The 19781-nt window shown below is 42.3% G+C and overlaps 1 protein-coding gene across 2 annotated transcripts in view; it reads right to left on the bottom strand.

Moving 5' to 3' along the window:
• The window catches only part of TRAFD1 (TRAF-type zinc finger domain containing 1), a 32829-nt gene that overhangs the window by 1233 nt on the left and 11815 nt on the right, over positions 1 to 19781 (bottom strand). Inside the window, exons 5-12 of one of the 2 annotated variants that reach the window (XR_003677216.2) lie at positions 16349 to 16751; positions 15484 to 15690; positions 13982 to 14058; positions 12520 to 12750; positions 11349 to 11469; positions 10307 to 10646; positions 9996 to 10068; positions 9621 to 9764 (exon numbers count right to left, since the gene is read on the bottom strand). Coding sequence is in view for 1 of the 2 variants with exons in the window: in XM_007114337.3 (XP_007114399.1) it covers positions 9705 to 9764; positions 9996 to 10068; positions 10307 to 10646; positions 11349 to 11469; positions 12520 to 12750; positions 13982 to 14058; positions 15484 to 15690; positions 16349 to 16751 (1512 nt within the window). In the remaining variant the exon portion in view is untranslated. Of the gene's footprint in view, positions 1 to 8861; positions 9765 to 9995; positions 10069 to 10306; positions 10647 to 11348; positions 11470 to 12519; positions 12751 to 13981; positions 14059 to 15483; positions 15691 to 16348; positions 16752 to 19781 lie in introns of those variants that run through there. The other variant, XM_007114337.3, reaches the window with a different exon arrangement.

The following is a 19781-nucleotide window of genomic DNA, read 5'->3' as shown; positions in this document are numbered from 1 at the left end:
GCCTGTGCTCCGCAACAGGAGAGGCCACAACGGTGAGAGGCCCGTGTACAGCAAAAAAAAAAAAAAACAAGAAAAAACAAAAAAACCCCACAAAAACAAAAATAAACAACTCCCAGGAAATAGTACAGAGAGTAGAACAAGATATCCAAGAAACAACTAAGGCACAAAGTGTAAATATTGTGTCCATTAAGTAAGGGGAGAAAAAGGCTGTGAGAGAAGATAAAAAACAAAGCTTTGGAAATTAATATCAGAAATAATATGGTGAAAGGATAAAATTGAGGAAATCTCCCATAAAGTAGGGCAAAAAAACCAAAAGAGAATATGAAGGAAAATAAAAAATGGTCAGTCTAAGAAGGCCGACATCCAACTATAATTAGAAATCTGCAAAGAAAGAACACAGGAGAGAAATTACCAAATAATAACACAAGAAAATTCTGAAAAACTCAAGAGGACATGAGTTTCCAAAGAATCTATACCAACATACAACATGGGGAAATTTCAAAACACCAGATAGACACCCTAAAAAGCTTCAAGGGAAAAAACCAGTTACATGCAAATCAGAATGGCATCAAATTTAATAACAATCTATAAAGTAATGCTTTCAAGACACTTCTAATTCTAGCTAACATAGATAAACAGAAACCAAACCTTACCCTCCCTTCTAAAACAAAACAAAAAACCTGACACTGTACCATCAGACAACAGGCATGAAGGACAGAGACCTGAGAGAAGAGAAACAAATGTGGTGGGCCCTACCACTGCCTCTGCTTACAGTTGGGGCAGAGTTGTCAGCAGCAAAGGGAGGAGAAGCTGAGGGTGGAACCCAACAGTCTCCCTGAGATGAGAAGCCAAGGCATCCAAGGAGACCAAAGCAGCTTGTTTACAGGGCAGGGTATCAAAAAGGAAAGAGTTATATATAGAGAGAGCTCTATAGATCTGCTGAGAATCCCACTCAAGTGTTCACTGAGTACTGATAATCCCATGCATGTAAGGAAACTGCCAGAGGCTGGGGAAAGAACCAGCCAAAAGGATTAGAGCTGTCAAAGAACAGGAAATAGTTCCTTTTCCCAAGAGCCAGTGTGGAAAACATCACAGTTTATGGGGCATCAGTTTTGCTTTAGTAGTGGAGCAAAATTAGCCCTAGGCTACTCACTGCTCAGGTCCCACTGAATAAAGCTTAAAAGTTTGATCTAGAAGGATCAAACTGTTTCCAAGTAACTAAGTATGAGAAACAAAGCTCAAGAATATTTATAGGAATACAAAAATACCCAGCACCAAAATAGGTAGAATTCAGAATATCTGGTATCCAATCAAAACCACCAGACATGCAAAAAATCAACACAAAAAGACCGAGAAAGTACACAAATGATAAATTAGTGATCAGGGGAATTAAAAGTTATTATAACTACATATTAAGTAGCGACCTGAGAATATAAAAACCCAAATTTAACTTCCAGAGATGAAAATTACAATGTCCCAAATGAAAACTACACTGGATGAATTAATAACAAATCAGACTACAGAAGATTTAGTGAACTTGGAGACATATAATAGAAACTATCCACCTGAACACAGACAAAAGGATCCAAAAAAGTGAAAAGAGTACCAATAAGCTATGGGGCAACTTCATGTGGCCTAATATATGCGTAAATTTATTCCCCAAAACACAGGGAAAATGGAGAAACAGAAAAAAATATCTGAAGAAATAATGGCTGAAACTTTTCTGAATTTGGTTGAAAACTATAAACTCAAAGATGCAAGATGTTTAATGAACTTAAAGAAGCAAAAAAATAGGTAGTAGTGATGGTTGCAGAACAATGTGAATGTACTTAATGCCAGAGAATTGTACAAAGGCACATTATAACCAAGTTGCTTAAAATCAGTGATAAAGTGAGGAGGAGACAAGATGGCAGAGTAGGACTTGAGCTTACCTCCTCTCACTTAAAAACAAAAATCACAACTAACTGCTGAATAGCCATCAACAAAAAAAGACTCAGACCTACCAAAAAAGATATTCTACATCCAAAGACAAGAAGCCACGAGATGGTAGGAGGGGCACTTTCATGATATAATCAAATCTCATACCCGTCAGGTGGGTGACCCACAAACTGAAAAATAATTACATCACAGAGGTTCTCCCACAGGAGTGAGAGTTCTGAGCCCCATGTCAGGCTCCCCAACCTGAGGGTCTGGCATCAGGAGGAGGAGCCCCCAGAGCATTTGTCTTTGAAGGCCAGTTGGGCTTGAGTGGAGGAGCTCCACAGGACTGGGAGAAACAGACTCCACTCTTGGAAGGTGCACACAAGGTTTCATGTGCACTGGAACCCAGGGCAAAGCAGTGACTCCATAGGAGCCTAAGCCAGACCTACCTGTGGATCTTGGAGGGTCTCCTGGGGAGGCAGAGGTCAGCTGTGGCTCACTGTGGGGGCAAGGACAACGGTGGTGGAGGCCCCAGCCAATATTCATTGGCATGACCTCTCCCAGAGGTCACCATTTTGGCACTGAGACCTGGCCCCACCCAACAGCCTGCAGGCTCCGGTGCTGGGACACTTCAGGCCAAACAAGCAACAGGGTGGGAACACAGCCCCACCCATCAGCAGACAGGTTACCTAAAGTCTTACTGAATTAACAGCTGCCAATAAACACACTCCTTGACACAGCTCTGCTCACCAGAGGGACAAGATTCAGCTCCACCCACCAGTGAGCAGGTACCAGTCCCTCCCACCAGGATCTTGCACAAATCCCCACACCAACCTCACCCACTAGGGGGCAGACACCAGCACAGCCCCACCCATCAGCAGACAGGCTGTCTGAAGTCGTCCTGATCCCAGAGCCACCTCTAAACACACCCCTTGATACAGCCCTGCCCACCAGAGGGACAAGACCCAGCTCCACCCACAAGTGGGCAGGCACCAGTCCCTCCCACCAGGAAGCCTGCACAAGCCTGGACCAACCTCACCCACCAGGGGGCAGACACCAAAAGCGAGAGGATCTACAATCCTGTTGCCTGAGGAACAGAGGCTACAAACACAGAAAGTTACACAAAATGAGACGGCAGAGAAATATTTTCCAGATGAAGGAACAAGATAAAATTCCAGAAGAAAAACTAAGTGAAGTGGAGATAGGCAATCTTCCTGAAAAATAATTCAGAGTAGTGATAGTAAAGATGATCCAAGATCTTGGAAAAAGAATGCAGGCATAGACCGAGAAATACATGAAATGTTTAACAAAGAGCTAGAAGATTTAGGGCTTCCCTGGTGGTGCAGTGGTTGCGAGTCCGCCTACTGATGCAGGGGACACGGGTTCGTGCCCCGGTCTGGGAAGATCCCACATGCCGCGGAGCGGCTAGGCCCGTGAGCCATGGCCACTGAGCCTGCGCGTCTGGAGCCTGTGCTCCGCAACGGGAGAGGCCACAACAGTGAGAGGCCCGCGTACCGCAAAAAAAAAGAGCTAGAAGATTTAAAAAACAAACAGAGATGAATATAATAACTTAAATGTAAAATACACTAGAAGGAATCAGTAGCAGAATAAATGAGGCAGAAGAATGAATAAGTGAGCTGGAAGACAGATTGGTGGAAATCACTGCTGTGGAACAGACTAAAGAAAAAAGAATGAAAAGAATGAGGACAGTCCAAGAGACCTCTGGTATAACATTAAATGCACCAACATTCACATTTCTCTCTTCTCCCAGAAGGAGAAGAGAGAAAGGGCCTAAGAAAATATTTGAAGAGATAATAGCCGAAAACTTCCCTAACATGGGAAAGGAAACACTCAAGTCCAGGAATTGCAGAGTCCTATACAGGATAAACCCAAAGAGGAACACACCAATAGATGCAGTAATCAAATTAAGAAAAATTAAAGACAACTCATATGTGGAATTTAATATTTTTTAAATGATATAAATAACCTTATTTACAAAACAGAAACAGACTCACAGATTTCAAAAACAAACTTATGGTTACCAAAGGGGAAACATGGAGGGGGCGGGGATAAATTAGGAGCTTTGGATTAACACACACACACTACTACGCGTACAATAACAAACAAGGACCTACTGTATAGCACAGGAAACTCTATTCAATATTCTATAATAACCTATATGGGAAAAGAATCAAAAAAGAATCAATATATGTATAACTGAATCACTATGCTGTACACTTGAAATTAACACATTGTAAATCAACTATACTCCAGTAAGTTTTTTAAAAACTTAAAGACAAAGAGAAATATTAAAGGCAACAAGAGATGGGCTTCCCTGGTGGTGCAGTGGTTGAGAATCTGCCTGCCGATGCAGGGGACACGGGTTCGAGCCCTGGTCCGGGAAGATCCCACATGACACGGAGCAACTAAGCCCGTGCGCCACAACTACTGAGCCTGCGTGCTGCAACGACTGAAGCCCACACACCTAGAGCCCGTGCTCCGCAGCAAGAGAAGCCACCGCAAAGAGAAGCCTGTGCACTGCAACAAAGGGTAGCCCCTGCTCTCCACAACTAAAGAAAGCCCGCGCGCAGCAACAAAGACCCAACACAGCCAAAAATAAATAAATAAAATAAGTAAATTTTTTTAAAAAAAGCAACAAGAGAAAAGCAACAAATAACATACAATGGAATCCCCATAAGGTTATCAGCTGATTTTTCAGCAAAAACTCTGCAGGCCAGAAGGCAGTAGCATGATATATTTAAAGTGATGAAAGGGAAAAACCTGCAACCAAGAATACTCTACCCAGCAAGGTTCTCATTCAGATTCAATGGAGAAATCAAAAGCTTTACAAACAAGCAAAAGCTAAGAGAATTCGGCACCACCAAACCAGCTTTATAACAAATGCTAAAAGAGCTTATCTAGACAGAAAAGGACAAAACTAGAAGACAGAAAATTACGAATGGGAAAGCTCACCAGTAAAGGCAAACATACAGTAAAGGTAGAAAATCATCCACACGCAAATATGATTTCAAAACCAGCAATTGAGAGGAGAGTACAAATGCAGGATATTGGAAACGCATTTCAAATTAAAAGACCAGCAACTTAAAACAATCTTGTATATATGTAGACTGCTATATCAAAACCTCATGGTAACTGCAAACCAAAAATCTATATGGGAATAACCTTCTGTCTGTTTAAATTATTATTAATTTATTTATTTTGGCCGCACTGCACGGCTTGCAGGATCTTAGTTCCCCAACCAGGGATTGAACCTGGGGCCATGGCAGTGAAAGCGCCGAGTCCTAACCACTGGACTGCCAGTGAACTCCCAAAGATACTTTTCCTATTTAAATCTCTTTAAAAGATAATTGACTGTTTATAAAGAAAACAACAGTATATTGGGGATTTGTAACAAAGGCAAAAATAACTATGACAATAGCTCAAAGCCTGGGAGGAGAGAAATGAAATATGCTGTTGTAATATCAAACATGAAATGGCATAATATCACTTGAAGGTAGACTGTGAAAAGTTAAAACTGTATATTATAAACCCTATGGGACTTCCCTGGTGGTCCAGTGGTTAAGACTCCAGGCCTCCACTGTAGGGGACACAGGTTTGATCCCTGGTTGGGGAACAGAGATTCCCACATGCCATGCGGCACGGCCAAAAAAGGTGTATACCATAAACCCTAAAACTACTTAAATAATACAATAAACAGTAATAACTAATAAGTCAACAAAAGAGGTACAGTGGAATTATAAAAAGTATCCAAAAGAAAGCAGAAAAAGAGAAAAAAAAAAGACAGAGAAAATTATATATTTAAACCCAATCATATCAATAATCACACTAAATGTAAATGGACTATACACCTCGATTAAAAGATTGTCTGAATGGACCCAAAACCAAGACAAAAAACAACGAGAAAAACCCCAACTATATGCTGTCTTTGAGAAACCCACTTTAAATATATAGATACAAATAGGAATAAAAATAAAAGGATGGAAAAGATGTACTGTGCAAACACTAAGAAAGCTGAGGACTGTTAATATTATTAAGATTGCTATATTAATATCAAAGTGTACTTCACAGCAAATATTACAAAGAATACAGAAGGTCATTTCATAATAATAAAGGGGCCAATTAAACAAAGGCACAATATCATAAGTATTTACACATGTAATAACAGGACTTGAAAATAATGGAACAGAAATTATAGAATTATAAGGAAAAACAGACAATCCTCAATTATAATAAGAGATTTCCTGCTCAATAATATATAGAACAAGTAAGCAGAAAATCAGTAAGGATATAAAGGCTTGAAAAACACTATCAACCAATGTTGACCTACCTGCCATTTATATAACATTCATCCAACCAAAACAGAATGCACATTCTTTTCAAGTACATACAGAACAAATATGGCCTAGAGAATATTCTACGGACACAAGAAGTCTTGATAAATTTTAAAAGATTCAAGTCATGGAGAGTATGTTCTCTGACCACAGTGAAATTAAAAACAATAACAAAAACAAATCTGGAAAATATCCAAGTATTTGGAAACTAGATTACACACTAATAAATAGCCCATAAGTCAAAGAAGAAATCAAAGTTATTTAAACTGAATGAAATGAAAAGACACATCAAAAGTTTGTGAGATGCAGGTAAAGCACTTAACAGTTATATTAAAAAAGAAGTCAGATCTCAAATCAGTGACCTCAACTTTGACCTTAAGAAACTAGGTAAAGAAAAAAGCTCAAAGTAAGCAAAAGAAAGGAAGTGATAAAAATCAGAATAGGAAATCAATGAAATGGAAGCAGAAAAACAGTAAAGGAAATCAATGGAATCAAAGTTGATTTTCTGAGATCACTATAATTGATAAATCTCTAACCCAGCAGTTGCCCTGCTAATGGCCCATAATCCAGCTACCTGTTTTTGTAAATAAAGTTTTATTCACCCATTCGTGTATTGTCCATGGCTGTGTTCACTCTATAACAGCGTTGTTGAGTACAGTAAGTCCCGTACAAATGAACGAGTTCCATTCCGAGAGCGAGTTCATAAGTGCAACAGAAGTTATCCTAGGTACCCAACTAACACAATCGGCTTTATAGTACTGTACTGTAATAGGTTTATAATACTTTTCACACAAATAATACATTAAAAAAACCACAAGAAATAAAGAAAACATTTTTAATCTTACAGTACAGTGCCTTGAAAAGTACAGTAGTACAGTGCAACAGCTGGCATACAGAGGCTGGCATCGAGGAAACAGGCAAGAAAAGTTACTGACTGGAGGAGGGAGAGGAGGTGGGAGACGGTAGAGCTGTAGGATTGCCAGCAATAGGAGATGTAGGGCAAGCTGCTATTTCACTCATGCCTGACGTTGATGGCTCAGGTTCTGGTTCCTTGCTGGATTCAATTCTATCTACCCTCCTGAGAAAACGATCCAGTGATGTCTAGCTCCTTTTTTTCTCATCATAGGTGACATGGTAGCACTGGATTGCATTTTGAATGGCTGCTGTAACCTTTGTGTACCATTCTATATTCGGTTCCTGTGCCTCAAAAACTAACAGTGCCTCCTCAGATAAAGAAAATTCCCTTGCCATTTCCTGCATCGTGAATCTCTTTGGTTCTTCATTTACTTCTTCTTCCTCTTGTCTCTCTTCGTCCTTTCTCTGGGCCTCCAATTCCTGGCGTTTCTTAGCAGTACCAGCTACATCACCGCTGCTTTTACGCTTGCTTCTAGACATCCTGGGCTTGAAATAAAGATACTGTACTACTGTACTCTATACAGTACTGTACAGTACACAGAAACACAGCCACCTGTAGAGGATGCATGCATGTGACGATGTACACCAGACACGTGAACTAACTTACATGACTGGACATGCAAACTCACGTTCGCATCTTTGAAAGTTCGCAACTTGAAGGTTGGTATGTGGGGGACTTACTGTAGTTGAAATACACACAGTATATCCTGCAAAACCTTAAATATTTACTATTTGGCTTTTATCAAAGAAAAGTTTGGAGATCCCTGCTCTAGCCAAACACATTAGGGAAAGAGAAAAGACACAAATTATCAACAAACGAAATTAAAGAGGTGACATCACTACAAACTTTACAGATATTTTTAAAATAATAAGGGAATATTATGAATACCTCATGTTAATAAGTTAAACAACTTATTGAAATGGACAAATTCCTTGAAAGACACAAACCATCAAAGTTCACGAAAGAGGAAATAAATAGGGAATTCCCTGGCGGTCCAGTGGTTGGGACTTGGCGATTTCACTGCCATGAGCCTGGGTTCCGTCCCCTTTTTTGAACCTACACCCCCTGCAGTGGAAGCATGGAGTCTTAATCCCTGGACCGCCAGGGAAGTCCCCCTTTTTCTTTATCTCAGTATAATTCAGACCCGGATTCAAGTCCCAGCTGTCATGAATTAGCTGCATAGCCTATGCAAGTCACTCCTTTCCACATATGAAATTGGGGCAATTCTTCCTACCTTTCCCACCCCCACTAGGTTGTTGAGAGAAAAACAAATGAGCTCAAAATGACCTAAGGTACTAGATGGTCCAGGGCAAAGTATGAGGTGCTATGGGGTAATGAATAATGCTGCTAAGGTTCAACAACTCTCAGGACTGAGGCTTCTGAGGAATCTGCCTTCCTCTCTTCAGTTGGAGGCAGCCCCCAGCCCACCCCAAATCATCCCCAGAGCTGCAGCCACCTGTCAGTTTCCTCCAACTCCAGTAAAAGAGAAAACTATACCTTGAATGTCTGGCACTCTGAGAAGGATGATGTTGGATCTGCTGGGGTTCCAAGAAGCACAGAGAAAAAACCTAGCCCTGCTCACCTTCCCCCATTCTTCAGAGCTGACTCCAGTCCACTCTGGTCTCCCTAAGGTCTCCAAAGAGCACGCAGGAGAAGGAACCACAAGACTCAGCTGAACTCCAAGTACAAACTTTATTTCTATCACAAGGATGTTAATAATTATAATAATAATAATAACAGTAAAATAAAAAGAGGGGGAGGGGGCTCTGATACTTGGTTTTCAGAGCAAGCCATGAGCTTAGGCCTCACTCCTGATTAGCACAGAGCCCAGCATAGCCCTGGAGGGGACAGGGAGCCCCCGGCCTTTCCCATCAGAAGGCAGTGAAGGCAAAGGAGCCATGCTCCCCATCAGAAACAGAAGGCAGTGATGCCAAATGCCAAAGAAGCAGATTAAAACAAAGCCTGTACATAGTCCGCTCACCTGTGGCTCAACTCATCTCCAAACCTCGTTCCTAACACATATTGCAACTGGCCTGAACACTTTACCAAAGCTCCTCCACGCACACCAGAGGCCCAAATTCTAGAGTGAAGATGGGCAGTACACAGGAGAGGATATCCAAAAGTTCCCCAATTTAGGCCACCACAGGAAGAGCATCACCTCACTGGTGGGGACCAGGTTTCCAGAACCCTCCCTCTTTCCACCAGGACCACACAGCACCATGAAGCAGTGGTGACAGTATGTCAAAAGATGAAGCCCTGGTGGGCCGAGAGGCCGTAACTAATGCTGCCAAAAGGCAGCAGCTAAAGCTGAAACGTTCTCAACAGCCTCCCTGCTAACCCTCCCTCAAACCCCCAAACTCCCACAGCACAATCTCAAAAGACACAAAATGGCCATAGCCTAGAAAAAGTTAAATCTGTCAGATGGCCCCTACCCACAGAGCCCAAGAGGCGGGGCTGCACCACGGCAAGTTGTGCAGGAAAGATGGAACCGATGCACAAGTTCCCTGCAGACACTGTTACTCCTCCTCCTCTTCCTCCTCTGCATCCCCAGCTCCCTGCTGCTTGGGGGGTTTTGCCTGTTGAACAATAGAACACAAACGAAGTTTACGTAGAAAGTAAGAAAGCAGCACTCCTCCTGAAGAGCGCCAGAAATGTCAGGCTTCTATGGAAACCTCCTCATCAAAAGCAAAAGAACAGTCCTCAGCCACAACCGGCCTGACGCCCAGCTGCTTCTCTGACTTCAAGAACCATACCAGCCCACCCACTTCTGAGTCCTCAATGAGCATTCTGGGCTGGATCCCGCTCACCTTTGCAGTTCTGCTGCGGTAGCTGGCGGTCGTGGGGGTGACCCGGGGGTTCCTGCCACCTTCACTCCTGCCACTGAAAGAGAAGGATTGGAAACTAGTTCCCGAGATGCCCCGAGCAAAAGTCAGAAAACTCAGAACAGAACAGCTGGAACCAGACAAAAGCAGCTCTCCAGTAGCAGATAAAACTAATGAATAAAAAACCACACAGAGCAAAAGAACATTTTGAATCAGGCCACGATAAAAGCAAAGTCCACACTTCCACATTCTCCTAAGCCACCCACAAGCTCCACTCCCAGGCTACTGATTCTCACCTTGCTCCGTATCTCCCTGAAGGCCCACGGGGGAAAGAGGGCACAAGGTTTTCTGGGTAGAGACTTCGAGCAGAGTGAACCACTGGAACGTGCCCAGGAGCCAGGGCCCCATTATGGCTGTTTCGATTGTGCCCCTGGATGCCCTGACTGTCTAAGTTGTTGAGCTTCAGAGCGCGAGGAGGGCTCGGCTGGCACCCAGGTCTGGAGCCTGATGTGGATGTTGACAGGCGGTTAGAAGTAGCCGTCATATTGTTAGTGGGTCTGCTGGCAGGGAGAGGATAGGTGGGCCCTTTAGCCATTTCCTGCTTGATATCATCCATGTAACCAGAAGACAGGTCTCCTGAGAAGAGAAAAGAGCACCAGCTTTAAGGAAAAGGCTGCTCTTGCTATTAGTGTTGGATTCGGGGCAGGAACAAAAGATGCTGGGTAAAAGATGACTGCCTCGCCCCTAAAGGATGCTGAAACCCATCTCTCCAGGACAGGGTTGGGAAAATTAATCCACACTGTACACTTACCGCCTAAATCCTCACTAACTAGTCAACAATGGTGCACAAGCAAACTTTGAAGAATCATTTCTAATTGGCTTTGGGCTTCTAATAGCAACTGGGTTTCAAAAGCAGTTTTACTTGCCTAGTTGTGAGACTATTACATAATAAGAATACTGATAATAAGTTTGATTACCCTACTCTAGTTGAGCATATTTCAACTAGAAGCAGGGGCCCAGGGCAGCCACGGTAAGGCTGAAAATTATCTTCCACTCATCCACTAAGTGTACCGACAGGGACCAGTGGCTGAATAAGCACTGACTGATAAGCATATCTCATGGCTGTCCCCAAAGCCATTACCCTATAAAGCTACACACCTGAGACACCTGAGTCTAACACGGGACCACAGCTAGCCCCAAGGGAGTCCCCAGTGAGGTCGTACTGTGCTTGCTAATTTGGGATGAAGGTAAAACCCATTTTAGAGTAACAGATGAGAAGTGGGAAGCAGGCCCAAGGCAGCAGCAGACCTGCAGCCTTGGCTCAGCCCTGGCTAATACCCTGGTGTCTGACACGCCTCTTGGGCAGCTCTGGTGAGGTCTGTCGAGGCTGGAGATCCTGACTAGGAATCCCCTCCGACATGTGGTTGTTTGCTGTAGCTGGGCGTTGGTCACACTGGTCCTAACAAGAAAAACCAGAATTAGTACCTCTGGGCTGAGTCATTCCTAGGAGAGGGAGCAGTGTGGGGAGAGGAAGGGACAGCAGGTTGGTGAACACACCTTACGGGGAGGCTGGCGGGGGAGGGGGGGTGTCAATGGGACAGAATGACTTTGACAACCACTGAGAGGAAGGGCCTGGGACTAAGAGGAAGCACACCTGGAACAGAGCAATCATTCCAACTAGCACTGACAGAAGCACTCTCTGATTTGTGCAGGGATGAAAGAAGGGCTGGTCTTAGGAGCCCAGAAAAGCATGTCTACATTTTGACCATAGAGTATTTGCACCACTGCTTATTTTGTAGTCTCCCAAAGAGACAACAAGCAGTGACTTATCTACTGCTTGATCCAAAGGCAAAAGTCTTTATTACAGAAATGCAATGTGTGGTGTTCTAGCAACAGCTAGCTATATGGCATTGATTACAGAAATGCCCCTGAAATACCTTCGGTGTTATTTCCCATAACAAACAAGATGGGGCAGAAAACGTATCTTCCACTAAGATGCTGGCATCCTAGACTGCAAAAGCTGAAAAAGGACTTCAGATTATCTAGTTTAACTCCTTCATTTACAGATGTCCCTAGTGAGGGAATGGGACCTATCTTAGGCCAACCATATGCCAAAGCTAGAATTAGATCCCAGTCTCCTGGAATGCAAGACGCAAGTGCCACCCCAACAGGAAGAACCCACCTGGTCAAAAGTAGAAATTGTCGATGACCTCAGGGAAATGCTCTTCTAAACCCTCTGGCAAGTCCTCCATGCCTGCTTAAATGGACCTGGCTCCTTGGGCCACAGGTAGTGATGGGATGGTTTCCACTGCCAGAAGGCAGAGAAAGTCCAAAGGTCTGAGGTACTTTATACCTCAGACAGCTCACAAAACAGGACATGGCCAGTAGCCAGATCAGGTATGCACACAACTTAAAAGGCCAAAGAGGCATTCTTGGCTCTAAAAGCCTCAGGTTCACTCAGAGGATCAACAGGATGGAAGAAGTGGACAGGTCCTCCAAGTGTTCTTACCTGGTGATGGAACAGCACCTCCTCTTCCAGCTGGACCCCACAGAATTCACATGGGATGATGATGCTGTCCTCCACAGGAGGTGAACTGCTCAGGCCCATCAAAGAGTCTAACTGGCTACTTGCAGCCTGCTGCATCAACTTCTGGAAGATGACATCAGGGTCCTCCACCCCTTTGGGAGAAGCATTGCCCACACTGATCGGAGGTAAGGCACATGAAGGGTTACAACTTGTCTGTCTCAAAAAACATAGGTTAAAAAAAAAAAAAAAAGCAGAGGTTAAGGAACAAACTAAATTCTGAAAATATTTTCCAGAAGTCACAAAATTTTAATAATGCTTAATATTGGGGAGGGGGACTAAAAAGGGTCAGAGGAACACAGATGGAACACTCACTTTGCTTTTATTTTAAACATTTCTGTACTGTTTTTTTTTTTACTGTGTTTATGTGATTATTCTTTTTAAATTAATTTGAAAAGATTCAAGATTCTTCCCACAGTCATACAGTAAGAGAGGCCCAAATATTCTTTGTTATCCCTATTAATGGATTTTCTCATGCCACTCCCAAACCAAATACTAGATGTATTGAGATGCTGTACTGTTCCACTTACGGGGGGAATGCATGTTCCACCCAGAGCACAGGGACTACTTAACAGCTATGGGCGTGCCAGACTAGGCCAAACCAAATCAGAGAGTAAGTGTTGAGGGGAAAAGTGGCTCCCTCCATCAGTGGAGCCACTCTTCAAACACAAAGGCTACTCTCTAATCATTCCTAAATAGCGCAAGAACCTTCAATCATTCAAAATACCTGACACCTTTCATATACCAGGCGGTAAGAGATTCCAGAAACTAAGAAAACCCAGAACCTGTTCTCAAGGAACTCAGCTGAGTGGTGCAGACCAACAGGGGATCAGCAAGACGACACCACAGGGTAAGGGTAACAGGCTAAGAGAGCTGTGGGCACAGGACTTTCGGGGAGCACGCAGGTGCGACCTCTGGCCTAGCCTTCAGAGCGTTCCACAGGATGGTTTCCTGAAAGTCATGTCTGAACCGAGTCTATGAGTGACGGGTGTGTTAAGGAAGCAGGGTAGCTGGCAGAAAAGTAAAGTGCAAAACAGATCCCTGACCCTCCCGGGAACTGCAAGGACTTCAGTATGGCTCCAATAAATCAAATGTACCATGAGATGAGACCAGATTACAAGATGGTCAGTAGAGATGTACACTATCACCACAGAATGGAGTCAGCAACTGGGCCTGCTGTATAAATGTTACTTTGCCCAAGAGGGAATAAGGCTGAGTTCTCATGCCCACATGTCAGTCACCCCAGGGTTAAAAACACAGTTGCTACTCCTATCACAGGAGTTGTATTAAAATAGTTTGCTCAAGATCTCGTGTGGCCTACAACACCAATAGGGCCTGCACACATTCCTCCCTAAAGCTTAAAGCCCTCAGGTAATTCACAACACACCTGATGGTCAATCAGCAGTTCCTCTGGGTAGAGCTCCTCACAAAATTCACAAGGCAACATGGTCTCATCAGCTGCACCTAGGTATCAGGCCACACAGTCAGACTCGAACAAAAACAAACCTGATTCTACCTTTTATCCCCCCTGGGGGGTTTGATAGGAAAGTCTGATTTCCTTTGCAATTTCTTAGACATAGCAATTTGTGGGGCTGAAAATCCTTGCAGGGAAACTATTTAAGAGACAAACCCTAAGCAAAAAACTTGCACTACAGAAAGAGATTTACTTGTCACCATTTCCTGAGAAGCAGTAAAGTAGTAGTTAATCCACTACTCCAATTAAGGAAGCAATTTAAATGTGTCATAACCCTAGTCACTAATCTAAAACCCTTCTGTGCATTATTTCAATCCTCAGGAAAAATGTTTTGAAGTAGATCCACATGACCCTCATTTTACAGATGAAGAAACTGAGGCTTCGATATTACTGGAAGACAAATATCCTGAAAAGAAAAACCCTCCCAGTACAAAATATAAACAAAAGATGCTGAATAAAAGTAACTTAAATGAGAAAATATTGGGTTGGCCAAAAAGGTCGTTCAGGTTTTTCCGTAAGATGTTACAAAAACCCAAAAGAACTTTTTGGCCAACCCCAATAAATAAGAGTAATTTTAATCCCAGGCATCCCAAAACACAACAGCCTCAGTCAGACTGTTGAACAAGGGAGGGTGAACGATGCGAGGAGGTAAGGAAACTTGCCTAACTAGGTTTTGGCTCTACATAGAAGAGAGAAAAATCTCTACTAAGGAACAGTAACCAGTGTTTGGCCTTTACATGGGTTTGAGTAGAGAATCTACATTTATGTTTTTACATAAATTCACATTTATGGTTTTAAGAAGCCCAGGCCAAAACTTCAATTTAAAATTATTCCAGTCAGTAGTATCCCCAGGAACCTGCTAGAAGCATATATAAATACCCTCAGAGGAACACACCAGAAAACTTAATGTTAAAACGCACGCACGCACACAGAGGGAAGCAGCAAGCCACCGTGAGAGTCAGTAGAAACAGCAAATAGCAAAAAATAGACTTTAGGTATATTTTCAGACACAACAGAAAAACAAGTATTTTTAACATGTTTAAAGATATGACAGGGACTTCCCCGGTGGTCCAGTGGTTAAGACTCTGTGCTCCCAATGCAGGGGCCTGGGTTTGATCCCTGGTCAGGGAACTAGATCCCACATACTGCAACTAAAGATCCCACGTACCACAACTAAGACCCGGTACAGCATGCATGCATGCATACATGCAAGAATGAATGAATAAATAAGTAAATAAGTAAATGAATAAATGAATGAATGAATGAATAAATAAATAAGAGTTGGGAAAAGCAAATGAACAAAATAAAAAAACAAATTCTATCTCATGAAAAACTTTCAATTTTATATAAATTGTTTAGTGTAAGACTTTAAAAAACTGTAGAGACAGAGACTAGTGCAGAGTAAACAAACATACCCCTTATGTCATTCAGAGCACCGGGACCTTCATGGGACTGGTCTGCCTCACATATGACCCTCCAGAAGTCCTGCTCTGCCAAGTTGGGGGACTGGCCTTCATTTTGCAGACTTAGGGCCAACATGAAATCCAAGTTTGCACTGTCTTCACCACCCTCTTTGAGGGTCTGTCGGCTTCTATTCCTTTCCTGCCTTTCTTGTTCTTCCACTGGGGAAGAAAAAAGAAAGCCAGTATTCAAGAAACGTTAAAGATGGTGACATCCCTTAGTTCAAGTCCATGCCTAGCAAAATATTCAAGGTTTATAGGAATCTGTGCAGGAACAAAAGAGGCCCAGCCCTTCAGTGCTCATGGGACTCCAAATGTTAAGTCTGCCATGATAAAAGCCTCCATTATTATTCTGTTTTATTAATAAACAATATTAATGAGCTATAACTATGAGATAGGCACTGTGCTAGGCATTTTATATGTATTTTCTGCATTATAGCAGGATGGCTTAAAGCATGGGGTCAGATTGCCTGAATTCAAATCCCAGCTCTACCACTCACCCACCCTCATAAAACTGTTGTGAGAACTAAATGAGTTAATACACCTAAAGCACTTTTGAAATGCCTTTAAGCACACAGGGTATACTCAGTAAATGTCAGCTATTAACAGCATTGTCATCCATCAACCCTGTCAAGCAACAAAAATCCAATAGCAAAGAGGTTCTGTTATTCCAATCTATAGGAAAGTTAAGTATTCTTCCTTATGTTACCCAGCTACAATCAGGTTTCTATAATTAAGATCTATTTGGCTCCAAAGCCCTGTTCCCACTTGCCCTAAGATCTGATACCATTCCAGTTTTCTAATCCCAAACACAACTCACATAGATTATTCTGAATTGGAAACTGGGCTGTCATGCTCCTTTGGTAGGTGGTTCTACTTTGGAAAAGGTCTGATTCAAAGGCTCTCAGGGGCCTTCGAGGGAGCCTCATGGGTGGGTCCAGAGCCTCAATTTGTCTGAGTTGGGATGCAATCCAGATACCATCTTGACCCCAAGAATCATCATATGCATTAGGTGGCATGGCAACCTCATCTCTCTTTTCCTCCACATCTCTCCCACAAACTTCAGGGTGAGTCTTCAGATCTTTCACCAGGACATTGCGCCCACAGTTGCCACATAACTCTGTCCGGGCACCGCAGTAATCTTCATGGTCTTTCAGTTTGAGAACAGAAAGTTCCAAATCACAGTGCTGGCAAAGGGCAAGTCGTAGAGGACACTCAGTCTCCTGCAAAACAGAATAATGAGGCAGTTAATATGTGAATCTAAGAGAGGCCATATTTTATAAAGTACAGGGCAAAGAAAGTAAAAAGTATTTACAAAAATATTCTCTTCCAACCCTAGCTTTGCCTGCCATGGTTTTCTATGTATTTAAGAGTCACCGCTTCCCTCTTTGTCCTGCCACCAAGTTCTACAAAGGAAAAGAAAGTCTTATAAGGAATCTACTCAGGCACCCTACCATCATTTTGTGCACACATTACAAAGTGACCCAAAATCAGCCAGAGAAGCCCAGGAGCAAATAGCAAAAGCACAGCAATTCATATATGCTTGTCAAAGCTCCCCCAGACCAATTTCCCCTTACTACTCCAATTTAAGTACCTGGCAATGAGGAAAAGGGATTGTCCTTTAGAAAGACATTGATTTTTCGAATCTGCACATTTGTATATAGCACTGGTTTTGTTTTTTTTTTTTTTAATTTTATTTATTTTATTTTTGGCTGTGTTGGGTTTTTGTTGCTGTGCATGGGCTTTCTCTAGTTGCGGCGACCGGGGGCCGCTCCCTGTTGCGGTGCGCGGGCCTCTCATTGTGGTGGCTTCCCTTGTTGCGGAGCATGGGCTCTAGGCACTCAGGCTTCAGTAGTTACAGCACATGGGCTCAGTAGTTGTGGCTCACGGGCTCTAGAGCGCAGGCTCAGATCAGCCAGAGAAGCCCAGGAGCAAATAGCAAAAGCACAGCAATTCATATATGCTTGTCAAAGCTCCCCCAGACCAATTTCCCCTTACTACTCCAATTTAAGTACCTGGCAATGAGGAAAAGGGATTGTCCTTTAGAAAGACATTGATTTTTCGAATCTGCACATTTGTATATAGCACTGGTTTTGTTTTTTTTTTTTTTTAATTTTATTTATTTTATTTTTGGCTGTGTTGGGTTTTTGTTGCTGTGCATGGGCTTTCTCTAGTTGCGGCGACCGGGGGCCGCTCCCTGTTGCGGTGCGCGGGCCTCTCATTGTGGTGGCTTCCCTTGTTGCGGAGCATGGGCTCTAGGCACTCAGGCTTCAGTAGTTACAGCACATGGGCTCAGTAGTTGTGGCTCACGGGCTCTAGAGCGCAGGCTCAGTAGCTGTGGCACACAGGCTTAGGTGCTCCACGGCATGTGGGATCTTCCCGGAACAGGGCCCAAACCCGTGTCGCCTGCATTGACAGGCAAATTCTTAACCACTGTGCCACCAGGGAAGCCCAGCACTGTCTTTAAATTGACCAAAAGTCAAGAATCACCAATGAAGATGACCCCAAGAATGTGAATGTATTCAGCAGATGAAGGACAAAACTTTTATACTTAATTTGAAATTGTCACTAAATCACTAAATAATTAATATTTCTTTAAAAAGATATGAAAGAATATGTTACTATGATATGGACATTCCAAAACTTGGGAACTTAAACTCAGAACTTTCATATAACATCACTTCTAAAGTTTAGACACTTTACAACCACTGTGTCAAAGAGCAAAATTTCTTTTCATACAAATTAAGCCGAAGTTTTATTCTAAATGATACTTCAAAATAAAATTGATAAACCATTAGCCAGACTCATCAAGAAAAAAAGGGAGAAGACTCAAATCAATAGAATTAGAAATGAAAAAGGAGACGTAACAACTGACACTGCAGAAATACAAAAGATTATTAGAGATTACTACAAGCAACTGTATGCCAATAAAATGGACAACCTGGAAGAAATGGACAAATTCTTAGAAATGCACAAGCTGCCGAGACTGAACCAGGAAGAAAAAGAACATATGAACAGACCAATCACAAGCACTGAAATTGAAACTGTGATTAAAAATCTTCCAACAAACAAAAGCCCAGGACCAGATGGCTTCACAGGCGAATTCTATCAAACATTTAGAGAAGAGCTAACACCTATCCTTCTCAAACTCTTCCAAAAGATAGCAGAGGGAGGAACACTCCCAAACTCATTCTATGAGGCCACCATCACCCTGATACCAAAACCAGACAAAGACGTCACAAAGAAAGAAAACTACAGGCCAATATCACTGATGAACATAGATGCAAAAATCCTCAACAAAATACTAGCAAACAGAATCCAACAGCACATTAAAAGGATCATACACCATGATCAAGTGAGGTGTATTCTGGGAATGCAAGGATTCTTCAATATACACAAATCAAACAACGTGATACACCATAGCAACAAACTGAAGGAGAAAAACCATATGATCATCTCAATAGATGCAGAGAAAGCTTTTGACAAAATTCAACACCCATTTATGATAAAAACCCTGCAGAAAGTAGGCATAGAGGGAACTTTCCTCAACATAATAAAGGCCATATATGACAAACCCACAGCCAACAAAGTTCTCAATGGTGAAGAACTGAAACCATTTCCACTAAGATCAGGAACAAGACAAGGTTGCCCACTCTCACCACTCTTATTCAACATAGTTTTGGAAGTTCTAGCCACAGCAATCAGAGAAAAAAAAAAAAAACAAATAAAAGGAATCCAAATAGGAAAAGAAGAAGTAAAGCTGTCACTATTTGCAGATGACATGATATTATACATAGAGAATCCTAAGGATGCTACCAGAAAACCACTAGAGCTAATCAATGAATTTGGTAAAGTAGCAGGATACAAAATTAATGCACAGAAATCTCTGGCATTCTTATACACTAATGATGAAAAATCTGAGAGTGAAATTAAGAAAACACTCCCATTTACCACGGCAACAAAAAGAATAAAATATCTAGGAATAAACCTACCTAAGGAGACAAAAGACTTGTATGCAGAAAACTATAAGACACTGATGAAAGAAATTAAAGATGATACAAATAGGTGGAGAAATATACCATGTTCTTGGATTGGAAGAATCAACATTGTGAAAATGACTCTACTACCCAAAGCAATCTACAGATTCAATGCAATCCCTATCAAACTACCACTAGCATTTTTTACAGAACTAGAAAAAAAAATTTCACAATTTGTATGGAAACACAAAAGACCCCAAATAGCAAAAGCAATCT

This window comes from Physeter macrocephalus, chromosome 19, assembly GCF_002837175.3.
Source record: "Physeter macrocephalus isolate SW-GA chromosome 19, ASM283717v5, whole genome shotgun sequence".
Taxonomy (NCBI): domain Eukaryota; kingdom Metazoa; phylum Chordata; class Mammalia; order Artiodactyla; family Physeteridae; genus Physeter; species Physeter macrocephalus.
Note: the sequence above shows the minus strand (reverse complement) of the source record. Positions and strands in the feature narration are given on the sequence as shown.